This window comes from Henckelia pumila, chromosome 3 (genome assembly GCF_033568475.1).
Source record: "Henckelia pumila isolate YLH828 chromosome 3, ASM3356847v2, whole genome shotgun sequence".
Classification (NCBI taxonomy): domain Eukaryota; kingdom Viridiplantae; phylum Streptophyta; class Magnoliopsida; order Lamiales; family Gesneriaceae; genus Henckelia; species Henckelia pumila.
In genome coordinates this window covers 90,059,757-90,076,459 of record NC_133122.1, presented here as the reverse complement: position 1 = coordinate 90,076,459, position 16,703 = coordinate 90,059,757, and the positions used below count along the sequence as shown (strand labels likewise).

At 35.5% G+C, this 16,703-nt stretch overlaps 1 protein-coding gene across 5 annotated transcripts in view; it reads left to right on the top strand.

The window, feature by feature from the left end:
* LOC140890738 (calcium-transporting ATPase 10, plasma membrane-type-like) overlaps positions 1–15,685 on the top strand; it is a 31,600-nt gene extending 15,915 nt beyond the window's left edge. For 2 of the 5 annotated variants that reach the window (XM_073298755.1, XM_073298754.1), the window contains exons 9-36: positions 1,590–1,660; positions 1,748–1,831; positions 1,968–2,045; positions 2,722–2,796; positions 4,933–5,016; positions 5,100–5,182; positions 5,287–5,395; positions 5,479–5,534; positions 5,854–5,896; positions 5,998–6,081; positions 6,212–6,349; positions 7,044–7,109; positions 7,187–7,285; positions 7,417–7,527; positions 7,802–7,972; positions 9,315–9,374; positions 10,715–10,918; positions 11,021–11,137; positions 11,585–11,683; positions 12,308–12,445; positions 12,582–12,682; positions 13,911–13,979; positions 14,092–14,137; positions 14,215–14,349; positions 14,710–14,817; positions 14,910–15,001; positions 15,154–15,254; positions 15,335–15,685. In XM_073298755.1, the coding sequence (XP_073154856.1) occupies positions 1,590–1,660; positions 1,748–1,831; positions 1,968–2,045; positions 2,722–2,796; positions 4,933–5,016; positions 5,100–5,182; positions 5,287–5,395; positions 5,479–5,534; positions 5,854–5,896; positions 5,998–6,081; positions 6,212–6,349; positions 7,044–7,109; positions 7,187–7,285; positions 7,417–7,527; positions 7,802–7,972; positions 9,315–9,374; positions 10,715–10,918; positions 11,021–11,137; positions 11,585–11,683; positions 12,308–12,445; positions 12,582–12,682; positions 13,911–13,979; positions 14,092–14,137; positions 14,215–14,349; positions 14,710–14,817; positions 14,910–15,001; positions 15,154–15,254; positions 15,335–15,339 (2,627 nt within the window). In that variant the 3' untranslated portion in view covers positions 15,340–15,685. The remainder of the gene's footprint in view (positions 1–1,589; positions 1,661–1,747; positions 1,832–1,967; positions 2,046–2,721; positions 2,797–4,932; positions 5,017–5,099; positions 5,183–5,286; positions 5,396–5,478; positions 5,535–5,853; positions 5,897–5,997; positions 6,082–6,211; positions 6,350–7,043; positions 7,110–7,186; positions 7,286–7,416; positions 7,528–7,801; positions 7,973–9,314; positions 9,375–10,714; positions 10,919–11,020; positions 11,138–11,584; positions 11,684–12,307; positions 12,446–12,581; positions 12,683–13,910; positions 13,980–14,091; positions 14,138–14,214; positions 14,350–14,709; positions 14,818–14,909; positions 15,002–15,153; positions 15,255–15,334) is intronic. The other 3 variants (XM_073298756.1, XM_073298757.1, XM_073298758.1) reach the window with 3 other exon arrangements.
* Positions 15,686–16,703: the final 1,018 nt, after the last annotated feature.

Here is a 16,703-nt window from a genome sequence, read left to right as displayed (position 1 = left end):
CCAGCCCTGCGAGCAGTGCGGGCGCGCCTTGCGTACGCAGATCTGCGCGGCCGCGCTGTCTGTTCGCAGACTTGCGCTGCCCATGCGCGGCCGTGCTGTTCCTTCAGCGCGGGCGCGCCATTTTGCCCCTTTCTCCGAAATTCACCTCTTTTCTGCACTTTTCCAAAACCCACAATATTTTGGAACACTTTTCTATCAAAATACCATTCAAAACCATAAAATCTTCAAAATAAACGCACCAATACTTAACAATTTCAAAAGATTTTGAATCAAAAACCTTTCTTCAAACTTTTGCCCAAAAATCTGATTTCTTGCCTTCAAATCATTCAATACTCAATAGACTTAAACCGAAGACATCATGAATGATTCACGTATCACAATCAAACGACATAGTCATGAATTTTCTTCCAAAAACATGCATAGATCATCAAATCAAACACCTAGGGTTTTTACCTTGAAAATATCTATATTCTTGAATGAGTTTCAAAATCAGTAAAAACTTGCCTGAATCGTTTGATTGCATTTAACCTGGATTGCGGAACGATCTAGCCTCGAGAAGAAAGAACTCTTGATCCCTTGATGCAGTGCTCACGTGAAAGAGGGTTTGGGGAAGGAGAATGTACGCAACGTTCTTTTGAGAAATCTTGAAAGATTGAACGCCAATAATTTTGTGACTAATGGGCTCCAAAATCGGCTCATTAGTTACAAATAAAACTTTTAAAAACTTTATTCTCCTTACTATTAAAATACACTGCATCAACTTAAATATTAACTAAAATATTTTACTTGACTCGTTCGAAGGCTAGGCTCGTTCCTACGATTCAAAATTAAATACCAACCTGAAAAACTTTAAAAAAATCCCATCACATCATAAAAATTTCAGGCATTAAAATAATTCACCTAAAAACATAATAATTAAATATTCTAAATAACATGCATTAAATCATATAATTTAAATTAATTTATCGTGATTAAGCTAATGGACTTTTGGACCTTACAAAGAAAATTTCTGCTAGTTATCTAAATATAACACAAGATTGATACACAAATATAAATGTTCTAGGAAATCTTCCAACAATAATAATGGAAAATTTCCTAAAATCAAGAGTCCTTAATCTGCTACCTGATTTATTCCGTGATTATAGTGAATCATCCTTATTTGAATGCAGATAAATAACTAAAAGTTTATCAAGAGAAACTAACCAGAGTTTTCCTAAATTTCTCCAGCTGATATGTATCTTTTTAATGGGCTTGGTATCTTGGTTGGCTGTTAGACCATTACAGATCGCTTCCATGGATATTTTTATAGAATGTAACAGTTTATATTCTCTATATTATAACCATGTAAATCCGATATCAAAATATGAATTTTCAAAATGACCTCAATTATAATTATAATTATGATTATAAAAAGTTAACAGTAGCATTGATTTGTTTCAAGATTCCTGTTTAAATTAAATTTCTAATACAAGCTTAATACCAGTAATAGGTAACCAAAAACTAAGATAGGAAGTTCCGCTGACATGCATATTCCTATGGTGTTTTTGACTTGAACAGTTGAAAGATACAAAGCATTTTTTTTTTTTCAGCTGTAAGTGATTACAAACAATCCCTTCAATTTCAAAATTTGAACGAGGAGAAGCAAAACATACAGATGGAGGTAGGTGTGATGATGTGAGATAATACTTTGTACTTTGACCTTATCCTCCACTTTTCTCTTCCATTTTAGTTCTTCATTACATGACAGGTAATTAGGGGTGGTCAAAGAATTAAAGTTTCAATATTTGAGATAGTTGTTGGTGATGTTGTGCCTCTCAAAATTGGAGATCAGGTCGATGGGAACCCTTCTCTTTCTCACTCCATAGAACAATGCTATAAATGTTATAGTACATGTGTTTTATGGACAAATTGCTAAGAGTGATTTTTCCCCAATTATGATTGATTTGTCATTGCTTTCTCGTGTATAGGTTCCTGCTGATGGCCTCGTTATTACTGGTCACTCACTTGCCATTGATGAATCTAGTATGACAGGGGAGAGTAAAATCGTAAGCTTTCGGAAACAAATTATTGTAGTTTATGCAATACCTCCTATATCGGTTTAAAATGTTTATTTAAATGGTCCAAAAGGAGTTATAATGGACTGCTATTATAACTCTGGTTAACCATTTTCATAGTGCAAGGAAGATGTAAGTAGTTGCTATAGGAACTTATCATGTCGTCATGTTCATATGGGTCTGACCTGGGGCATGATATAGTAGTGTTGGAGACAATCGTTAGTAAAAAATCAAAGATCAGTGCTATGCAGGCGAATGACTACGTGTGTGAGAGGCCTCTCACTTCTTGAATGTGAGGAACAGCGTGTTATATGCATGAGAGCCATATCTTGAACCTGTAGAAGCCACCTCTATATTTCTGGTACTGGTTGATCAATTGGCCAGACCGCGAAGGGGACGCTTCGTTCTGAACGAGTGGTGATTACAGTACCACGTCCTATAGTAGTTTAAAATTTATATTTTAAATGGTTATAAGCAGTTAATTTGAAGCCAATGTACTCTTATAACAACTTAATTAATCATTTTTGTAGACCAAGGATGGATACAGGGTAGTTGTTTAAGGATCTCATTGTGCAATTGCGGTCACACGGGCTTGGGCCGGGGGTGTAATAGTTTATGTTAATCATGGTGTGGTTGTTTGCAATTTGTCCATTGTTGCTTGTGTCAGGCTCATAAGGACCCGACAAGAGTGCCATTTCTTATGTCTGGTTGCAAGGTTGCTGATGGTTACGGCACCATGCTGGTAATATTTTGTATATTTTCTCCATTTCCTTCTATGCTTTGTTTTCCTGCATTTTTTTTCTCCACAAGTAACTTGAGAATTTGAAATGGTATGCTGATTTAGATATGCACATTTAATTTGTCAAGCAGGCAATAATTATTTGACATTTAGTGTTAGTTGTTCTCAAACGATCATGCTGGTAATATTTTGTATATTTTTCTCCATTTTTTTCTATGCATTATTTTTCTGCATTTTTCATTTGTCCACAGGTAACCTAAGATTTTGAAATGGTATACTGATTACATATGCACACTTAATTTGTCAAGGGAGAAATATTGTTATTATTGTCATTTAGCAATCTTAATGCGTAAATGATTTTGTATGGATGCTTGCTTTATGGTGTTTCTTACCACCATGGGGTGGGGTCGGATTGGAGCTCGGATGGGAGCTCCTTTTGTTTGCTTCCTTTAAGTGGTGAAGTTGGTAATCCTAATGGTGAGTTGACATCTTCCAGTTGATAAGGGATATAATTAGTGTTAGGTTCTAAATTCATGAGATGTTCATCCCGAAAGGCTTGCCTATTGGGTGGTGTGACCTCATGAGTTTATAAGTCACTTTTTTTTAGTTTAATATTTCAATGTGGGGTATCGTAACATTGCCGATCCCTCGAGAAGCCGATGTCCGCGGCGGTCCACTCTAGACGGCTTTCACTCACCTTTCATCCGGTGGTAGCCCTTTCTTAGATCGCCTGTTCCGCTACGCCGACTTTCAACGAGAGCACCAATGTTAGGTTATAAATCCACGAGATGTCCATCCCAAAAGGCTTACCTATTGGGTGGTGTGACCTTATGAGTTTATAAGCCACTCTTTATTAGTTTAATATTTCAATGTGGGATATCGTAACAATTAGTCTAATAAGTAGTTAACTCAAATAGTTTTACGTATGATGTTGGTAGCGAAAGCAGACAGCGAATGCAAGTTCTTTTGTTGATAATCACATGTTAGATCCTGGAGTACATGAGATGCTAAAGTGCTTGGTTGACCTGCTACTGTTTTTTGTAACTTACTGTGTATAACACAAATCTTTGCTTGGGGATGGAAAACATCACCTTTAATAAATTCTGGTTATTGTTTCTGAAGAATTGTAGGAATTGGATTATTATTATTATTATTTTTTTGAAACAAACCAAGTTTTATTACACACAATCAGTAGATACAACGGTAGATATCCAAGGTGGAAAACAACCATACAACCAAACAAAAGGATTTGAAGATAAAAAACTTTCTTAGCCAACATGTGTGCCACTCCATTCGCACTTCGTCTCATATGCGATAAGGATAGAAAATCTGGCATCATGAGATAAGACTTAATCTGCAGAACTAACACACCATCTGGATCAAGGTGCTCTTCCTGTGTAGAACAAACTTAAACCACTCTCATTGAATCTGAGTAGATACACACATTCCCAAAGTGATGACCGATACAAAAGTCCATCCCAGTGCGTATAGCCTCAAATTCCGCTCTCAGAACAGATCCTGAATTCTGGATAACACAAGCTTTAGCCCCTTGGACCTTTCCAAACGAGTCTCAAACCACCACACCTACACTCCATCGATTCGTTGGACTATCAAAGCCCGCATCAACATCCAAACGTAAATGATTAGGTGAGGGAGGTCTCCAGATACTATCTGAGATAACATTATGCAAATGATGTGGAATATCACATATGGCCGTAGCACTTTGAAAATTATTCAACAAAGCCCCAGCCCAGTCAAACTTGAGTTCCAAAGCTATACCCTCTTGTGCATGTTTCCCATGACAATACCCTTTCCATACTCCCCATGCTAACACCGCAAAGAGCTCCATCTCCTCTTTACTCACCAACTTCATAAGTATAATACAACAATCAACAAAAGAAACTCCTTTGTGTTGTTTCAAAAGTCTCCAAAAAGAGTTTTTTCCAAGCGGAATTGGATTATTATGATGAAGGAAATTATGATATTTTAAGGTAGCATTCCCTTATTGCTTGCAGTTGTGCATGTATTTTGTGGGTTATATCCTCTGTTAATGAATATACATGCTTCATCATCACAATTTTTCAACAAACTCTCATGTTGGAAATATTATAGCATACTGGAATCATGTGCCTTTCTTAGGTAACAAGCGTGGGTATAAATACAGAGTGGGGATTACTTATGGCTAGCATATCAGAGGATAATGGTGAAGAAACACCATTACAGGTTATTTTGTTGAATGTGTTGAACATTTTTATTAATATTTGTGCTTGGATTCCAATTTTGACAAGTTAACTTACTATGTTTAGGTACGGTTAAATGGTGTCGCTACTTTCATTGGAATTGTTGGTCTTGCAGTAGCCATAATTGTTCTGCTTGTCCTTTTGGTCAGGTATTCTGATTATGTCGATGGTGCATCAATCTGTTTTGCTCTCACTGCCTCTCCAGTCTCCAGAGTATAGTATTTTTAGAAGTTTAATTTTCTTGGTTGTGCAGATACTTTAAAGGGCAAACCAAAGATCCTAATGGCAACGCTCTGTTCACTGCTGGGAAAACTAAAGTTGGTGATGCGATAAATGGATTCGTAAAACTATTCACTGTTGCAGTATGTGTTCATTGTCATAAGTATGTGATATTTGTTATAATGTATGTTCATTTCCAGATTGCTGACTATTGATAAAACTCTAGGTGACCATTGTAGTTGTTGCAGTACCGGAAGGCCTTCCCTTGGCTGTTACTCTGACGTAAGTGTTTCCATTACCTTCCTCAGACGATTCCACGTTGGGGATTGTATGAAATAAGAAAGACAACAGTGCCACATTCATGTCTCTTTCATGGGTGAAAGTTGACTAATTGTGCAGGAGAGAAGACTTGTTTCTTTTATGAACAACCTGAGCAGGCATATTGAGATTGGCCTGTCACATGTTCTTTCTTTTATGATAGAATATTATTGTTCACACCATTTTATAACTTAATATTGTCTGGTTTAAATATTCTTTTCAATTGAAGGCATATGACATTTATTTGTTCGTGTTCCCTCACTTAATAAATGTTGCCTTGTAGGCTTGCATTTTCAATGAGAAAAATGATGGCTGATAAGGCACTGGTAGGTAATCTAAAATAGTTCACAGAAATGACTAGCCACGGTTCTTTCTTAGCTGTTATCCTATTATTTTTTAGTATTGTATAAACACTATTGTACTGCAGGTGCGAAGGTTGTCAGCCTGTGAAACAATGGGTTCTGCAACTACTATTTGCAGTGATAAAACTGGAACTTTGACTTTGAATCAGGTATTTGACATCAGCTATAATTTGTTTTCGCTTCTATTTGGTTGGCAAACACTTGATGTGGTTTAAATTTCTGTTGTTTGGTAAGTGGAGATATTTATAGCAAATTTGATTAGTTTGACATGTCGTACAGATGACTGTGGTTGAGGCACATGCCTGTGGAAAGAAAATTGATCCTCCGGACAATAAGTCACTGCTTCCTCCAAGGGTTATTTCTTTTCTTATTGAAGGCATCGCACAAAACACAACTGGAAGTATATTTGTTCCTGAGGTAGGTTATATCTGACTATTGGGAATAACTGGCCATTGCTTTTGTTTTTTAAAGTTACATCTTACTCAAATACTTGATGAAGATTCTCTTATAGAATTCTAGCAGTTCAGTAATATCTTATGGCTTCTGAAATTATGGTGTGATTGGATAACTGACTCCATTAATTTCTTCTCCAAATTTGTGATGCTTTCTATGATCTTCTGCATTTCCTGTTTAAAATTTATTTTCTATCATCTTATGAGTTGTTAAACTGGTTTATTACATGAGTACTGTAACACATCTCGTAAGCTCCATCACTGCTTAAATTATTTTTATCAGAGATGTTCTGTTATATTTAATACAGAGTTGACTCATGATTATGCATGGTTTGCATTCTGTTCTATTTTGTGGAGTGTTAGAAAAACATGATAATGCATGGCTTTATGCCTCGTCATCTGATATATTTTTGAAATATAATATAATATAATAGAATATAATGATATTTGGGGAGAAGTATGAAATGAAACTTAATTTTGCAAAAGACTCAAGAGTAAAACCCTTAGGCCTTAACACTGTCTGTATACAGAAAAGCTCAAAGCATGTAGATGTCTTGTCATCTATATAGTTACAGACTGTTTTGACAATACCAGATGTAATTTTGTAATTCTATAACTCGCGTTATTTATAAAATATATCTCTGGCTGGTGTCTAACAGGGTGGTGGTCCTCTGGAGGTGTCTGGATCACCAACAGAAAAGGCCATTCTGCAATGGGGAGTAAATGTGATGACCACCCCTCTCTACACTTTAATTGGACTTTTTTTCTTCTTCTTACATAATTTTCTTTGTTTTTCCATTAGCTTGGAATGGATTTCAGTGCTGCCCGGTCAGATTCAGTGATAATTCGTGCTATTCCCTTTAACTCTGAGAAAAAGAGAGGCGGTGTTGCGCTGAAATCGGTAAATGCTATGTTTATTTGTGGTGCATATGCTAAAGTGTGTTTGTTCTGCCTCCTAACTTGAAGAACAAGAAAACACTGTTTGTATTATGCACGTGTTCTCTACTGTACTGATAATGTTTCTTTTGGCAGTCGGATTCTGAAGTCCATTTACACTGGAAAGGGGCTGCAGAAATATTGCTTGATTCTTGTTCAAGCTACATTGATGCAAATGATTGCGAGATACAGATGGATGACAATAAGGTTTCTCAGATTATAGCTTTACTTGGTTAATATATTTCTATAGCTGATTCCCATCTTTTGAACCCAAGTTAGAGTGAATTTTATTTTCTGGAGCTGGCAAGATAGTATTTATTTGAGCAGTACATACATTATGATGAGATCAGTAAATTTGACAAAGATATGGTTGTTAACCTCTATCAGATGTCAACAACTCCGCATCTTCATATACCAAGTAGCATTCTTTAAAATTCGTTTGTTGCTATCATCTGTCAATTAAGGTCATTGTTTCCTGCAGTTGTCACATTTCAAGAAAGCTATTGATGATATGGCTGCAAGATGTTTGCGTTGTGTTGCTATTACCTATAGGTTGTTTGAGGTGGAGAAGGTTCCACCTAGTGAGGAAGAACTGGAAAATTGGCAGTTACCTGAAGGAGATCTAGTTTTGCTAGCGATTGTTGGAATCAAGGTGCGCCTCACTTGTTTTGTGTTAGATAGGTATTGTAACTATTGTTTGTGGGAGATTAGTGGTTTTCACTTGAACTCCTTAACATGACTTGATTTCCCCTTCACCAATTAGTAACGTGATCTAGTTTTGCTAGCGATTGTTGGAATCAAGGTGCGCTTCACTTGTTTTGTGTTAGATAGGTATTGTAACTATTGTTTGTGGGAGATTAGTGGTTTTCACTTGAACTCCTTAACATGACTTGATTTCCCCTTCACCAATTAGTAACGTGAAAATTCATTGTTTTCTAGTTTGAATGCATATGCTGGTGGAGAAAATTTTAGCTCTGATGAATCACTAACAACTACTTCAAACACCAGAAAGATGAAGTTGTTGCCGATAACTAAACGTAAATTAAATGAATTGGACTATGAATGTAGAGTTGGCAGAATGGTCTGGCCCGCCTCGTCTTGCCGCAGCCTAATGTAAAATTGGGCGGTGCGGGCCGACCCACTAACTTGGTGGGTTGGGAAAACCCTGACCCATCCCACCTAATTATTAATTTTTTTTAAAAAAAAATCAAACATAACATTATAAATAATATAATATTTTCAAAATTTATTAACCGACTACCATTTATAAACTATAAATAAAATAAATCTTTCAGAATTCATCACCCATACATAACTTATTACAAATAATATAAATCTTTCAAAATTCTTCAATTCTACATAAACCATCACAACTTATAAATAATATGAATCTTTCAAAACTCATCAACCTGAATAAACCTTTTCAAATGATAGTTTTTCGAAACGCATCAATCATACATGAACTGTCAGAAATAATATAATGATTTTTTTTTTAAAAAAATGGCGGGCTAAGCCGCTCTGACCAGCAAGTCTGTAACCCAAATGGCCAACCTGTTCTGCCCCACCTCCACATGGGCCACCAAAATCGTGACCCAACCTACCTCTTTTTAGTGGTGGTCGGGCCAAATCCAAGTTGACAACTCTAACTATGAGTGAGTTGTGACCATCTTTCGTCCATGATTTGCTTCTCACCATCATTGTCTGGTTTTAAATATGGATTTTCTTTATCTATGTAAGTATAGCCTTGATTGATGATTCTTCTTTTTTCCATTTCCTTGACTTCTTTTCCTGAATTATTCCAATCTTCTTATGCTTTATTGTATTCCTCTGTGATCTCAATATCAAACATTACATTAATAGATCCTATGTTAATGCACTTGTATAGAACTTCCTCATCTTCTTCTCCTTTTCTACTTCAGAAATAAAATTTTTGTCAGCAACTGTTTTCAATGTCAAAGTGCATGTTAACGACAGTTCTCTCATGTTTGATTTAGGATCCTTGTCGGCCAAATGTGAGAGATGCAGTTCATTTATGCACTACTGCAGGTGTTAAGGTATGAAAATTTCTCAAGGAAATATACACAACCGTTTTTGTCCATTTTGGATGTGTTTTGTTCACTCTTCTGCTACTTCAGGAACTCAGTGCTTTACCAGTGTCGTGCTTTTTATACTCTTTTGGCTCGATTGGACTCCTATGCATCTAGCCAAACATCCATAGCTGAATATAAAAGAATATGATTCATCTCGACATACAAATTTTTATGGCTAGAATAAGGATTATGAGTATGAAATAAATTAGAAAAACTTGTCATATGATCAGAAGTTCTTGAATCAACAAACCCAGAAGTCAAATAAAGCGGAAAATGACAAGTTAGGGCATTTGATTAACCTACCTGTTTAAGCAAGAGAAGTTTAGAAGCACCCTACAATCCAGATTTCAGGAGTTTCAGAAGATGATCTATCTGCCCTTTGTTAAAAGGAATAGTGTTGGCTTTATGTGCAGCAGGAGAAGATTGAATCTACCTTTATATGAACCCTTCCAATTTTAGGAGTGTTTCGACCACCATCAATTCCAACAGACTGGCGGAGTTTTCAGCTGTACTACCAGGTTCTTGCCAAGCATGGCAAGGTGGTGGCTCTCCTTGCGATGAACCCGCCAGAAAACCTTCTCCAATAGGAGGGAGTGGTTGTCTGCCTACTATCTTGCCTTTAACCTCAACAAATTAAACGGTAAGGCCAATAAGGAATTTTAAAATCTGCCTTCCAGTGTTCTCTTATGATGGTTACAATCCTCCAGAGATTTCCACTAGTAGTTAGTCAAAAATTTAAATCTTGTCAATGACGTTTCAGTGAATTAAATTATTAGGTTGACACTATTCTCACCCTGGCAGATTTCTCCTAATTTCAACATCAGTTCATATACTTGAGAGAATGATCTCCCGAGGCGGAGTGCATTTGATTAAAATTGTCCCGAAGCTCCTTGGCCATATGATAGCATATGTGGTTGGTTATTATATGATTTGAATTCTGCTACTTTGAGGGTAATAACTTATATGGTTGAGTTCTTGCTATTATAAAGGCATTACCCTTACTGTAGATTAACTGGCTACCATTAGTCCAATTTATTTGAAGTGTTTGGGCTAATGGTGGCCATTAGATCTAACATCCACTGTAGAATCTCTTTTACTTTCAGTCTATAACTGTATTTAATTGTCTGAGCACGCATAGCTATAGGTAAACAACTTTGTGCGATAGTTGACTCATGGCTACATCATTCATGTTGACTCATGGCTACATCATTCATGTATTGATATGTTACTTGTGAAGCTATTTGTTTTGCCCCTGTATATTTATTATTGAAAAGTTGATTTGATATTTATTTGCTTGTTTCTAGTCTGAAGCATACCCAATTGATGATGATAATTTGTTCAAGGTACGCATGGTCACTGGAGACAATCTTCAAACTGCTAAAGCAATAGCTTTGGAGTGCGGTATATTAGGGGCAAATGAAGATGTTTCTGAACCTAAAATTATTGAAGGGAAGGACTTCCGTAACTTGACAGAGAGGCAAAGACTAGAAATGGTCGATAAGATTTCGGTATCGGCTGCAAATTCATTTGAATCTTAAATTTGTTGGTGGTTTAATACTTATGATTGTCGTGGAGGGGATCTGCTGATGACAATTTTCCACATCATATAGGTGATGGGCAGGTCATCTCCGAATGACAAACTACTGCTTGTGCAAGCATTGAGGAAAAAGGGACATGTTGTTGCTGTAACTGGAGATGGCACTAATGACGCCCCTGCACTGCACGAGGCATGGTTCTTCAGTTAATAGTGCATGAGGAAAAATTTTTTCTGAGTCGGGCAGGGGGTTCTCAGTATTTTTTTATATAGAACTCATTAGGTGGGATCAAGTTAACCGTTCCTTGCGTATATAAAATCAAAAGGTAACAGTGAGGGGAGGCTCACAGTCTCAAAGTTTTGGCAGGAAAAAGTATATGAAGAAAATATGTAAAAGACAAAACAACTAGATCGGAAGTCTTAACATCTTATTAGACTGTAACTAGGCTGGCTTGGCTGGGGTTTAGGCACATTATCTTCTAAAGGATGCAGCAGCTTCATAAATTTCATACTTCTAGATGATACTCGATAGGGGTATTATGAAGATGTGAGGATTGTTCTTCTGGAAGAACTTCTGTCATCTTTTTGTTTTTAACCTGTCAGTTTGTGTGATCTAGTTTGCAATTGTATCTTTGTGTAGGCTGATATTGGTCTTGCAATGGGTATTCAAGGAACAGAAGTTGCCAAAGAGAGTTCAGATATTATTATTTTGGATGATAATTTTGCTTCTGTTGTAAAGGTTAGTTTATGCTGATGATTGCATGAAGATGTAATTGGATTTTTGTTCTAGCTGCAGATTTTCAGCATTATATTGCATTTTTAGCTAGCCTGTTGACGTATTTTTATGGAGCTAAAAGCTATGCATATAACTTCACTTGGTACATAAAAAACAGCCTGTTTTCTCTGCTATTCTATATCTCCATTGGCTATATTGTTTCAAGGGTTAAATAAAATCTTTTGGTCATGTTGGAAAATCTTTTGAGGGTTATAATAAATTTTCTGGTCATGTTGATTTTTTTTTTTTTTTGCAGTTGGATGAACTGCTTTTTAGTTATTATTTTCTGCAGTTTGAATGAGTTTCAATTACAAGTTCCTTTTGCTGAAGGACTAGTGCTTTAATGGACTTCTGAAGGACTAGGGTTTTATTAGTTTTAGGAATGGATGGCTGAAATGGTTATCCCAAAAATCATCTATTTGCAAGCCTGGTCTTACATGACTTTAGCCAAAGATTTGTTGTTACGAAAAGTAGCTGTTGGGGAGAAATATTCTTTATTACAAGATACCTGGTTAATCGGTTAAGAATTAAAACAAGTATCATGCATCGTGGGTTAAAATTAAATTATTTTTTTTATTTCAATTGCAGGTTGTGAGGTGGGGTAGATCTGTTTATGCCAATATTCAAAAATTTATACAATTTCAACTGACGGTCAATGTTGCAGCTCTGACAATCAATGTTGTGGCTGCAGTTTCATCTGGTAATGTCCCCCTCAATGCTGTTCAGGTGTGTAACCTCACTCCTTTCCAGTAATTTGTTTGCACGGGCACTTTGTGCCCGTTTCCTATTATTGTTAGTGTAGAAAGTCCTCATATTGTTTCGAAGTTAACACTATATACCTTAATCTCTAACTTTTATGCAGCTTCTTTGGGTAAATCTTATCATGGACACACTAGGAGCTCTCGCACTAGCAACCGAAGCTCCAACAGATCATCTCATGCATATCAAACCAGTTGGTAGAAGGTTAGACTTGTGCATGCCAGGAATTTTATGCACCGTTTCCGTGATAGAAAAGTTGGTCTTTTTTACAATATAGATTTAGATCTATGCTACAATTTTTGTGATTGCGAAGTTGGTTTCTTGTGCCATTTGGATTTGGATCTTACTACGTGATTTCAATTGATGCTGCGCAAGCACAGAAACAATGCCATGATAATCAATGTATAGATTTGCAAACACGAGAGGATTGGTCTATCAGCAATTTACTCAGACGGCTCATGTAGAAGAATTGAACTTATTTTAATGATATCTGCTGTTTACTTATTTTATTATTTTGAAATAAAATATAATATCATTCACTGCCAATATTTCATGTTCGAGGAAACATGGAATAAGTCCTAATATTTAGGAGAGCTGTTCTTCTTTTAAGATTTGATCCTGCGGACCTGCACTTTAGAATTTGAACTCTAAAAACCACTTATTTATAGTGCATGACAGAGAAATAAATAGATTGTCAAATTTTTCTCAAATATTAATTTCTTATACATAGAAGGGCTTTCTTAATTAGCCTCAACTTGCGTTAAACAATGTAGGAAGAAAGGGCCGAAGTTCACAAAAAGAAAATATCCTTGCTGATCTTCAGGATTACCTAGTTATTCGTCTCTTGACACGATCCATAACTCAGGGCTGGAACATAGTATTAGCCTAAGGGATTGGGATACTTGTATAGTTGTATGCATGAGCAAACATTGATGAGAGATTAATTTGGGATACCACTTGGTTATTTTTCACCCTCTGGTGGTAATAGCATCTTTACTATGGCAAAAAATTTGTTATGGTTTCTTCTTTGATACTAGGCTTGTCAACAACTTTCAAAAGGAAAAAAATTCACTATTTGGAAGTTGAAATTCATTTTTTTCCCCTTTTCTCACTTTCCTCGAGAGATCATCAATTCATGGATTGGTCTGAAGCATTCCTGTTAATTGATGTCGTGCGATATAATATTGTTAAGCCAACTAAAACGCCATTACTCTGAATGAGCAGTACTTCATTTTACAACCATATTGCTAGGTTGCGCCTGTGTATGGTTGGGGAATATGATTAATTAGTCTCCCAAAACCTTAATCATTTCCGTAATTGTTGCACGCAGTACAGCTTTGTTTGTCATGCCTTCTCCTTCTGCTTATTGTACATATCACTTGTGTAGATGATTTAAGATCTCATTTCTTGTGATGGATGTGTTTATTCCTAGAAAAGCAAATGATTGCTTACTCGTGATCAATACTTGTGTTTCAGAACTTTCTCTCTTTCGTAGAACATGGTATGAGAATCACATGCTCTCTTATTTGGTCATTTTGATTATTTATTTCCTGGAGGCATCCAGTTGTTCGAGCAACTTTTCAAATGCATGATTAAGAAATTCTGTGTTTCAGGGAACCTTTAATAACGAATATCATGTGGAGGAATTTGTTAATACAGGTATCATTTGTTTTTGCGTTGACCATTTGTTTTTTGTTAAGTTTTGTTTGAACTATATGTTTTGTTCAAAACCGTAGGCTCTGTACCAAGTCACTGTTCTACTAGTCCTCAACTTCCGGGGAAGGAGTATCCTGAATCTGGAACATGAGACAAATGACCGTGCTTTCAAAGTTAAAAATACGCTGATATTCAATGCATTTGTGCTATGTCAGGTAAGTTTATCGATTTCTTGTAAGAAATGCAATATGAGAGATGCTAGTATGTTGTGCCTTGTGGAATTTGGCGAACTAGAACTCCATGGAAAAGCACCTGCCTGATAAATTTGTATTTTATGTTACTAAATATAATGAGTGAACGTTGGTAATTCTTTGAGATACAAAAATGGTCCTGATATGATTTTTAATCAGTTCTATAATCATATCAGTCCTGTTTTATTGCGTTGAAGGAATATTAGTTCGATGACAAGTGTTAGTGAAAAGACAGTTCTTCATTCGTTTGTATGATTCACATTCTATTAGCAAGAAGAAACCCGTACCCGTTCCAACGATTCTTTTCGATGCTTATAATTATAGATATTCAATGAATTTAATGCTCGAAAGCCGGATGAGATGAATGTGTGGAAAGGGCTTGCTAAGAACCATCTCTTCATGGGAATAATTGCCCTAGAAGTGGTTCTTCAGGTATTGTTTTCCTCTCCCAGCTGTGGTGACAACTATATTTCATCAAATCATGTTATCATCCCTTTTCTCATGTATTCTCTCTTACTGTTCAGGTGATCATAGTCTTTTTCCTCGAAAAGTTTGCTTCAACAGTTCGACTCAGTTGGAAATTGTGGCTTGTTTCCATTGGCATTGGTTTTGTCAGGTTGGTGTGCTGTTGCCTAAACTGGTCATGGATCGTAAATCCGTGGCATGATAGAAATATTTCCTATGTTGTCAACCCTTCTATATGATTTCTTAGCTTCTTCACCGCTTTGCGTAAGCTGATAATGTTTTTGACATTTTTTTTTATACCAGCTGGCCTCTTGCTATCCTTGGAAAATTAATCCGTGTCCCAGATAAACATTTCCATGAATACTTTAAGATAAAAGGTGATCAGGAAAGAACCCCCAGTGGCGGTACGCAACTTCTCTTTACTCTGAAAGCACCTCCTTGAAAATCCCATTCTGAGTTGATTCTTCTGTTTTCATCTCCACAGGTTAGTTTCTGCAGTATAGGCTAACATGCACCATGCTGTTATAAAAAGTTTGACTTAACATCATAACGACAAGGTTCCGGAACCCTGGCCTTCACCTGTCCTCTTGTTCTCTGTAAATTTCAGTATTCTCTTTACTGGACAAAAGTTTCCAATTGGGTTTCTTATGTTTGTTTGGTCTTGAAATCGTTCCTATTTGGGTTATATACATGTATTCTAATGGTGAAATTTGAAAATATATATTGGTATATGTCTAGGTACATTATGAATTGAGTTTAGGGTTGGATTTTTTTGTCTGGAGATTCATGTGTTTATTGTTACTAGTAAAAGTCACTTGCGATGCATGCGGGAACATTTTCTGTTGTCGATAAACGTTGTTAAATAATTGAGATGAGATGATATTAACACACAGTTAATAAATGATTTTTCATGGTAATAATATATACTTTTTGAAAAAAAAAACTTATTACATGTCTTATTGATGTAATTAATATAATTTTCGATATTGCAACTAATAAAAATATTTGCAACATTTTCAAACAATATAACACTTGCAGTTTCAATGTTTGTATTATTTACGGTTTTGATTATTTTACATTCACATTTAAAAAAAGACATTATCAACAATTCATATAAGTTTATAAATATAAGTGTTACGTTTATTGTAGTTTTACATTAACACAATATTGATATTGAAACTTATGTAATTATTACAGCTTGATCGAGTTTTTTATTTTTTTTTATTAATCTTGAAAAATTATGACATACTTTGTATCATGAATTCGTATTACTTTTTATCTCATGTATGTATGATTTATATTTTATTTATTAATAAGTGATATATGTTAATCGAATTATATTAAATATGATTTGTAATTTTCTATGTTATATGTTGTCACTATTGATTTATAGAAAATAAATTGGTATAGAAATGCATTCTAAATCTTAATTTAAATTATTACGTCAAATATTTTTTTATTTTATATTTGAGATTTTTCTCTTTTCAACGATTTTTTATATCATGTTTTCTTATTCTCCATGAAAGAATAGTTATTATCATCATCTTTAATAACAAGTCTTGTGATATTATCTTTATCAATCATTTGCATTTTTCTATCGTTATTATTTAATCAGACGGTCTTTGTTTATGCTAAAAATATTTACTTGCAAAGAATATTTACTTACCTTATTGACTACAACTGAGACTCCTAGACTCAACAAATCAGTTTTCGACTGATCTTACCAGAGTGTTTTGGACAGTTCAATCAACTGGTTAGTTTATAAAGATTATACAACTCAACACATAACACAGATTGATCCTAATAGACCTGATATGTCTTGATACGTGTGCTAGTATTCTTCGGCTTCTGTA